Below are 10,015 nucleotides of genomic sequence, written 5' to 3' on the forward strand. Positions count from 1 at the left end.
AGCCGCTTGCCTGTCTTATATTTTTCCAGCCTTTCCTTCATGATCTCACCTTCTAAGGGATTATGGATTATTTAAATGAACAAAATACTTCAGCAAGTTCAAACAAAAAAATTATGTATCAAAGGGAATTCAACTAACTTCTTCTGTCCTGCTTGGGCTTCCCCCCTTTATGGCTTAACCTGTTTTCCCAATACAACTTGGGATCTACTTTGTTGCTAGTTTCATCAATGTCCACACAAATTGATGTTGTGAGCTTTTGTTTTTTCAATCTATCCCTGTTTGGAACAGCTAACAAATTGTTTTGGTGGGGAAGATTGGCATGCAGGAAAAATTAGCATCAGCAAAAAATGTAACATTGTGACTGTGGAGTAGAAGAATTATTTTACCAATAGGAGTATTTGATTGACCAATATGAACTTGAATCTCAGCTTCTGCCTTGCCTGGGACCTCAAAAGTAGCAAAAGAAACAGGGATGGAGCATCCAATGACCAGAAGAACTTGAAAAAGCATCTTATTAAGAAGAATTAGCAGAATTATTGAGTGTGTTGATTAGACAGATAGTCAAATTTCTGAATAATGTTTATGCATTTCTTCAGAAGTAGACTGTTTAGGTGGAAATCAATGGAACAAACAACTGGTTGGCTTAGAGGTACTGTTTTATCTCTTCCTTGGCCATGATACATTAAAGGTGGTTGGGTGAGACAAACAGAAAGTTTCATATTGTTGAGTCAATCAACCTGTATAGTATATTTGATGTATACAAAATATGCAAAAATGTTTCATGATTTCACTCTATTGCACTACAGATCAACCAGTCATGTCACAAATCATAATAGGCATTCATGTGCCATAATGTGAGGACCAGGCAACTACTCAATCTGCCCAGCATATGGCTATGAAATTATCCCAGGGGATAATTTGCCAATGTGCCTGGTTTATCCATATTGATGCAAATCCCTCCTTGGGTGTCCCAGGTTTGATTGATTGCATCTTTCCAGGTGGCAAAGTTGGCCTGATTGGAGATAGGTTTGGGATAGATCTTTGCCCATTCTTTTTGAAGCCAAATGTGACTGCTTCAAAAGATGTAAGGTGGGCAGACATTTATCCCTCTGTGAAGCAGCTGTGGAATATTGGGGTACTAGAGGCCAAAGCGGCTACGCTGCTGCAGGATCTAAGATCCCCACCCCCCTATCCCCCTTTTTCTGCAGAATGGCCCCGCCTGCACCCTGTTGAACCATGCTTGCCATCCAGTGATTGTAAGGCCTCCATTATGATCTACCGCACTGCAAAATCATAAAACTATGGCCAAGCCTACCCCCCTCATCCTCAATACCTGGTGCTCCCAACTTCAAGGTTATCTGTGGTTACTCCCAAAGTGCCACCTCCTCCGCCCCCCCCCCCCCCCCCTCAATTGACCCAGTTGCAAGGGATGAGGTTTGACCCCAGCAAGGCAAGGGGAGTGGGTGTTGCAGTTTGGGTGAGGTTCAGTTGCAACCAGAAAATGAAATAGCCAAAGTGTTTTTTTATTGCTAATTAGGTTTTTATTTTGTGCACTCTATGAAATATGGCTACAGTGATTGTTGAGAGCTACTTGTTTTGTTAAGCAATTATGTACCAGTGTATTCCTGGATAAATTATTTACATGTCCCATGTACAACCTCCCAGAAAGCCCCCTCAACACACCTCCTTAATCCACAGTGGGAGAATAGGAGACCCTGAATTCAATCATTCCTGAGCTAGTCTATACAGTGAGAATGCATATTGCATAAGTGGATTTTGCATATTCCAAAGTAGGGTTATACCCCAAAGCTGCATATGGCAGAAGTGGATTTTGCATATTCCAAAGTAGGGTTATACCCCAAAGCTGCATATTGCATAAGTACAATATTGCATAATCTCATGTAAATGCATGTCATGCGCATGTAGCACATTTCAACTGTTAATTGTGTTAAACCCCCCCCAAAGAAAAAAAAAGAAAAGAACAATCAATAACTACTTGGTTTGTTGTGTGTCAGTGTCTTCCTGATTAAATTATTATACTTGTCCCATGTGACTGTGTCCAAAAACAGTTCATTTGCAACAGGTTGTGTGGTCATGTTGCAAATCATGTCAGATATGGGCATGTCATGAACTGTCAGGATTGCATGACAGGTTTTTGCATAGCTATCATGAGAGTTAAAGCTCTGTGAACCCCTCTGCACAGTCACTGCATAAGTGACATATACCCCATTGTGCTTACATGTTGTCTGCATGACAAGGAGACCTGTGAAATTAAAGGTCCTCTATGTTATTACAGGCAGGTGTAACCTGTCCTACATACATGAATTCTTTTTGCATGCAGTGTGTGCAGCCTACCTAAACCCCCCCCCCCCCCCAAAAAAAAAAAAAAAAAAAAAAAAAACACTTACTTGACAGGGTGGTACAGTCCTTAGATGACTGCAGATTGATGAATGACAGCACCAGATCACAAGCAACAGTGAACACCAACCTCAATAAAAGTCCCAGATGAAATTGCAGATTAAGAAAAGATGGAAGATATGTGGATATGAAAAAAAGAGTGAGTCATGATAAGATCAATAGAGAACTGATCATATTGGTAGCTCCAAATGTGAAACCTCCATGATGGGCAGCATTCCTTTTGGAGTGAGTGCAACCAGAACCTCATAGACTGTTAGCCACAGCTCAAAGATAGTGATTTGGATAAAGTTGGTCTTGGACTGCTTGATCTTTCTGGTCAGCTCATTTTGTTGAACCAGTGATGAGGATGAGGATGTCAAGGGTACTGATGATTATTTGAGTAAGGTTTGTAATTCCAACAGGGGCTGTAAGTGGCAGGTGTACATTACAATGGTCAACAAGGCCAGCAAACTATCCAGCAGGTTTGGAATAATTGAGTTGGGTTCATATTCTGAACCAGTGATCAACCTGAAGCAATGTACGCTAGTGCATCAGCTTCAAGAGTTCTCTTCTTGCAGAACTGATTAGCCTTAACATGATATCTCACCCTTCAAATTTACTCTTGAACAACTCTTGGCAAACCCTCAAGAGATCTTGAGCGCACTGGAACATTTCCTTGGATTTGGAGTGGTTGTTTGGTTCCTTTTGTCGCTCGTTTAGCTGGATTATTGACTTGAGGTTTTGAAGGAGGAGGATCAAGAGATGCAGGCTGAGGAGGATTTTGATGAAGTCATAAGATCCCATTCGTCGTCTCATTGGGTTTTCTATGGGCCCAGTTCATCTCGAGAGGGAGCGCGGGGCTCTTGCGAGTACGAAGTTGCTGGTGAACGGTGAGCTTGCTGCCCGACTTGCGCGGGACGGAGGGGGTCTCCCCTGCGGCTCTCGGCCTGGTTGATGACGTCGACCCAGAGCAGGGAGATGGGGATGAGCTCGGCGATCTGGGCGAGCCGGCGTTGGGTGGGTAGTATCGGCCAGCTCTGGGAAGCGATGACGATAATGATGGTTGTGGCTGTGTGGGTCTGGTGTTGTTGAGGACGTGGCTAGGAGAGATTGGCTTGTTAAGGCTGACTGGCGGCGACGGGAGACGGGCGGCAGCGGCTGGCAGAGGGGGCGGACGCCTGGGCGATGGAGAGGACGATGAGGGGCCGGAGATGCTTGCCCTGCTGAAGCGAGGCGAGGAAGTCGGTCGCCATTGAGTTGAGCTGTTGGAGGTCCGAGCCGACAAGTGCCCATATCTCCTGCCTTAGCTGGCCGAGCCCGGTCTGCAAGAGTGCGAGAGTTTGCATTGTTTGTTACAAAGACGGGGTCAAAGAAAGCAGCTGAGGCCCTGCAGATGGGATGTGTTTCGGACTTGCACGTAGTTGAGGTCCTGCACCAGGAGAGCAGCCTCCATCGCAGTCACAGGTGTGCCATCACGGCCAATCAAACTGTTGATGTCAAAAACTGCAGTCATCGAGGCTTGCGGGGATACGGATTGGACAATCATGAAATATGGTGATACAGCTAGTTCCTGACAGCCAGTAGCGCGGCCTGGAAGGGTAGTTGTTGACGCCGCGTGGCTTGGCTGAGGATGAGTGAGCGTGGCGGTGGTGCGGAGGCAGTGAGCGGGCGAATGAGGGGGGATGATGGTTACTTAAGGAGGGCTTCTTCAAAGTGGATGTCCCCCCAGGGGATCCGGTTTTGTCCGCCCCCTCCCTGGAAGCCCCCTAGTTGCTTGATTAGGCCCCTCCTTGACAGCTCTTTCACAGAGTCTTTCACAACCGGCCCTTTTTTGCTTGTTGCTCTGGCACAGCTGGAGGGTCATCCATAGGGCCTTTGGGTCTTTGGGGATACTTTCAACTGCTGTGTGTATTGTCCAAATTGTGTGCTCTTCTGTTGTGTTCTTTTTAAATTACAAATACGCCAAAACTTAGATCTAGGTTTCCACGTTTGTGTGGATTTAAGAAACTTGGATTTGTTGGAGCACTTAGCAGCAACCAATTTCTGTAAGGCATTATAGTCAATATTTTTAAGGTGATCCAATAATCTTTTGGTGAACTTGTTGCTTTCAAAAGCAGCTTCTTCTGCTTATTTTCTGCTGATTAGTACACCGCAAACTTCATGTGGCAGTTGAAAATGTGTGTATTGACTGGCAGTAAGGCATGTCCACCTCCACCTGTGGTGGTTGTGGTCGAGGGACAATGTCAGTATGATATGCTATTTTAAGGTTTTAGATCCTTAAACATCCAGTTTCATGGGAGATGGAGAGAGGTTGTTGAAATTTTGGCTGGCAGAAGTTGGGGCAAATCCGGAGTCATTTGGGTGAATTTGAGAGGTTGGTTGATGGGCATAGCCACATGGATGTATCAGATCTGGATGGAGATGGTCAGAGTCCTCCAGATGGATCTGGGCTAACAACTGAGGCCTGCATATTTTAGGGGTGGTTGCAAGACCTGGTGCAAAGAGGGAATGGAATGGAATGCAGGGTGCTTAGTCTTACCTGGTTGGGAGAAAATAGGACCCTGGAAACCCCCTATAAATGGGGGTAATGTAAAATCCAGAATTTCGCCAAAATTCATACATTTCTTGACTTGATTCATACATGTTTCATGCCTACATTTATGGTGTTCAAAGTTGGTTTGCATAATTTTATGCATGCATAAATCATAAAATCATAAAATCTTTTTTGCAGGGGATATGACTGTCTGATTATGTAATACAAAATTTCCTCACCAAAATATTTTTATGATTTCATGATTTATGCATGCATAAAATTATGCAAACCAACTTTGAACACCATAATTCAGGGGATTTTCCAGTTTTTCATACATTTTTAATGCCTACTATTGCTGCCAAGGGGGGGGGGGGGGCAGAAGAATAAAATCTTGCTTCAATTTTGCAAAATTTCCACTTTTCTTGTCCTCTATGCAAAAAAAGAAAACAATAGGAGGGTTCATTGTTGAAATTCTTCACTTTTGGGCTCAAGAATGCCTTCTGGTGATTTTCAGCTTGAGTTTTAAGAAGTATTGAGTGAAAAAAATTGGTAAAATTGACTTTTGATGCCCTATGCCAATGGTATAGGCCCTAAGACAAGGGGTGCTGCTGAGGAGGGAAGGGGATTTTCTGTTGCACTCTCAGGAATTTCATACATCTTAGTTACTACCCTCCCTTACCCAGGAAAAAATTCGTACACTTGAAGTGCTTACCATTGAGGCCAAAAAAGCCCATTCATACCATTTTTGTGCCTACCATTTTGGGTTTTTGCCAAAAAATTCATACATTTTCATTACCCCCATTTGTAGGGGGTTTCCAGGGTCCTGAGAAAATAGATCTCTGGTCCCCCCCCCGGAGGTCGAGTCGTGCACGGGCTGTGCACGGATGTTTGAGCGGGCGCGCAACTTGCGGATTTTTACTGCAACCTTCCTTCGATATGCTGGACTGCACTTCGATTTGCCCCGCGTAGCTACATCCTGTACAATCAGCGATTCTCTCTTGTCCGACCGCCCACCTCCACGATGTCTCCCTCCCTTAGCAACTCCAGCGACAACGGCACCCGCAACCGCCGAACGGACACCAGCAACCTGGCAGATCACTCTGACCCACATTCCAGATCACCGGACGATCTCGGTAAGTATCTGTTTGTACTCTGACCAAATGCCGACTCGGCCATGTGATAATTCTTGTTGAGCATAATCTCTGCCCCACTCCCCCCCAACCCCACGAAATCAACCCATAGAAGATGAAAACCCAAGCAAACGACCCCGACTCCCGCTAGGCAAGGATGACTGCGAGAACGACGAAACCGAGCGACTGCGCGCGAAATTCATGGAGCTGCATCCCACCCTGGACGCTGGTAAAGCTGGAAAATCTTTCTCGTCATTCCAAGAGGCTGCTAAAGGTAAGTCAAAAAAGCTTAACCTTTCGTAGACTATCCAGGTTGACACATTTGCTTTTACAATTTCCACACCTCAGACGTGCGGCTGGTAGGCACCTATCTTGCCAAACTCGAGAAATTTCGAGGCAGCTTGTTGCCGGGTATAAACCGTTCCTATGTCGACCAAATGTGGCAACAGTTTATCCAAAGAGAGACGAAATCTCAATCCCTCGCCCAAGATCTGCGTTTTCCTGGCAACACATATATGATAGATATGGCGGTTGAACTAGCTTTCTTGTGGAATCACCCTCAGTATCATGGTAAGACTGAAATCAGCAAAACTACGATGCTTGAAGCTGTCGAGGCCAAAAACCAAGACGAGGCTTGCGCGATTCTAGAAGCTCGTTCAAAAGAGGTTTCCTCACTGGGCAAGGATGACTCCGAGGACAGCCAAACCAAGCAACTGCGCGAGAAATTCATAAAGATGCATCTCTTCCTGTACGAAACTGAAGCTGAGGAACATTTCATATCGTTCCGAAAGGTCGCTGGAGGTAAGTCAAAGAAACTTAACCTTTTGGAGGCTATCCAGGCTGACTGATTGGCTTTTGTAGTCACAACAACTCAGACGAGTTGGTAAACACATATCTTGCCCAACTCGAGGAATTCTACCGCGATGTGCGGAATGACGGCCCTCTCCAAATTCGACTTGCGTGGCCACAGTTTATCCTTAGAGAGAAGGACTCTCAAGACCTAGCCAAAAATTTTTCCTTTGATGGCAATATGATGGATCGCGCGATTAAGCTAGCTTTCTTGTGGCGTCACCCTCAGTATGATGGTCGGACCGAATTCAGTACGATGCGCCAAGCTGTCGAGGCCAAAACCGATAACGAGGCTCGCGCCATTCTAGAAGCCCGTTCGAAAAATGCCTCTTCATCAACAGTTTCTAGTGATATCATTAAGAAAGGATACAATTCGCCTTTTTTGAGATTCGACGAGATCATCAAACCAATGCTGACAAGCCTCGATGAATATACCGAAAAATGGCAAGATACCGAATATCTCGCACCATACGCTGCATTAATTGGCCCCTCAATGTCTGGGAAAAGCCGCTCACTCATAGAAATGGCGCAGCACATTTGTGTGATTTACGTTTGCCTTCGCTCCACGGATTCCACGGGTTACCCCCCTCGATCAGCCCTGGCGGAGCATATGCTGCCACAAAAACTCAGCAATCTCACCTATCATAGCGCTCTTCTTGCTGGTATCTTCCAAGTTGCGGCCAATTTTTTCAACAAACAGGATGTGACTGCGGACGTGCGAGTGAGGTTGAATCAGTGGAACGACTACACGGAGGTCGCAAGCTTAGGAACACTTGACTGGGCAGAAAGAACCCAGCAAAGATTCACTGACGATGTTCTTGCCGAAATGAAGAAGTTTGACAATTCCATGGAAGATCCTCTTGTCTGCGCGATGAACGCAATGAGTGACTCCACGGGGTTCGTAAATAAAAACCCTTTGAAGGTACTGCTTGTGTTGGATGAAGCAAGGGTGTTACTTACAACCCCCGAGTCCACCCTAGGATTATCACTTTTCCGCACCCTTCGCCGCACAATAATGAAGACACCTGAGAAAGCGGGATTCTTCACCATCTTGGTCGATACTACGTCCAATGTTGCTAACTTCAGCCGTGCATCGAAATTCGACCCGAGTGCGAGACATGGCTTCGTCGGGCCAAATCTGCTTTATCCACCGTTGTATGAAATTGCTTCGTTGGACGCGATGGTCCCGCCCGAACCGCCCAAGTCATGGGAGGAATTGGTATCTCCGGGACGACTATTCAAGTATGGAAGCCCTGTCTTTGGGACCTACTTTTGTGATGCCTCAGCCGAAGAAAATGCAGTACATACGAACATTCATCATGCTATTCTGGAATTGGCGCATTTCAAATTGCTCGGTCCAAGCGAGCCCACTGGGCCAAAAAACTTGACGAAAGCACAAGCCTTCGCATTTCTTGGTCCCACCATCCAGCCACGGCTCAGTGCCGCCTATGACCTCAACACAGAGCTTATCGCCTCACACGCTGCCCACTGCGATCACATCAACCCAGATTGTGATATGGTTTTGAGCAATTACCCGTCACAATTCACGCTTGCAGCAGCTGCTGTGCGGTTTCTGACGGATGATGGAAAGTTGGTCCAATGTATCAAAGCCCTCACTGCTGCTGTGCTCTACGGACTCAATGCCGCGGGAAGCGCAGGAGAACTTGCCAGTCGTATCATCCTGTTGCGTGCAATGCAAGTCGCTTTTGCCTCAAAAAAAAAAACGTGAAGACGGTTTGCTGTATGGACGTCCGGTTCGCTTGGTGACTTTTTTGAAAGCTCTGACTGGTGTCGAAGACGAAAAGGATTTGAATCTCGGATCAATTCACTCCGACCACAAGCAAGATCTTTTGGACCACGGAATGATTTTTTGGAATCATTTCTCGCTCATCAGGTATTCTCCAACCTCTGCAGACCTCATGAAGTTCATGTATCGAAGTATGGCTGCGCAGTGCAAGCCAAACCAGCCTGGCTTGGACCAGATCTTCACGATATACCTCAAACGAGATTCTGATGGATCTGATCTGAAGGAAAACAACATTTCGTTCTGTGGAGTTCAAGCTAAAAACCGCCCGCCCGAAACCAACATGGACGCTTTAATACAAGACAGCAATCATAAGTACACAGATCTTTCCGCGGGCGTTAAAATCCAAGAGACGAATCCCTATCTGATCCTATTCATGAACTTGAACACTACTGAAACCCGTATATCGACTCTACCTCCTCTTCGGACCAGAGTTACTCGCAATTCGTCCAGCTCAACAGATGATCGACGTGCCTCTCTCGTATTTCATGGCTTAGATAAAATTGCCTGTCTTAACAATAACAAGGAGCTGATTGATGCATTGAAAGAATTGATCAACACTGAGCCGGAGGTCATAAAGCTTAAATCTAAGGAAAGCGGAAAACTATTCAGCAAGATAATTAACCCATGTCAATATCAAGATTAGGCGTCATTTCACGAGTATCCTTTACACATTATGGAGTTTCCCTTCCCTGATTTTTAATGTTCCTCCCCTATTTTGACCTTGGTTCCTTTTCCTCTTTTCTACTCTTGTGAATCCCAGTCTCAAGGAGGTAGTTGGGGTGAGGGAATCTCAAAAATAACCGGGAAGATTCTTGGTTTCCAATTCTCTACTAACCCTCATGTGTAATGATCTTTTGGTTCTATCCCAGCTCAGCGCTGGCATCTGGGATATCTTTTCGTTGGCTCAGTTTCTTTCCACCCCTTTTTGTATTTTTTCTATCTTTTTTTGAAATCAACAACTTATTAGGGGGATTCACAATTTGATTTCACAAGAAATTTTTAATTGTCCCACCAGAAATGTTTAGAATGCTGCGCAAATGAAAATTAAGATAAATTTAGGCCACCAGAAGTGACCCACCAGAAAAATTTACAGCTGGCTCACCAATGGAAATGCACTGGTGCCCAGGTCTCATGACCCAATGACCGGGCTTGCCCGGCCATCACCAGCCATCAATACATATACACCTTGCCACCATGGTCATCCAGTTGATACATACACTCCATTCCATTCCATGGCTGGTCACCACCGGCCATCAATTGGAGTACACACCTGAGATACACACTCTGTTGGAATTCTGT

At 45.5% G+C, this 10,015-nt stretch overlaps 2 protein-coding genes across 2 annotated transcripts; both read left to right on the forward strand.

Annotated features, from left to right (window-relative positions):
• Positions 1–5,951: 5,951 nt before the first annotated feature.
• PtA15_5A691 (uncharacterized protein) lies at positions 5,952–8,638 on the forward strand (the record flags this gene model as incomplete). Its single annotated transcript, XM_053169479.1, has 5 exons — positions 5,952–6,063; positions 6,173–6,334; positions 6,409–6,861; positions 6,936–7,223; positions 7,584–8,638. The coding sequence occupies 5 exons, from the start codon at positions 5,952–5,954 to the stop codon at positions 8,636–8,638; spliced, it is 2,070 nt and encodes a 689-aa protein (XP_053020672.1).
• A 190-nt stretch (positions 8,639–8,828) lies between these two features.
• Positions 8,829–9,359, forward strand: PtA15_5A692 (uncharacterized protein; the record flags this gene model as incomplete). The annotated part of the gene is made up of 1 exon (XM_053169480.1): positions 8,829–9,359. The coding sequence occupies one exon, from the start codon at positions 8,829–8,831 to the stop codon at positions 9,357–9,359; it is 531 nt and encodes a 176-aa protein (XP_053020673.1).
• Positions 9,360–10,015: the final 656 nt, after the last annotated feature.

Source organism: Puccinia triticina, chromosome 5A (genome assembly GCF_026914185.1).
Source record: "Puccinia triticina chromosome 5A, complete sequence".
Classification (NCBI taxonomy): Eukaryota; Fungi; Basidiomycota; class Pucciniomycetes; order Pucciniales; family Pucciniaceae; genus Puccinia; species Puccinia triticina.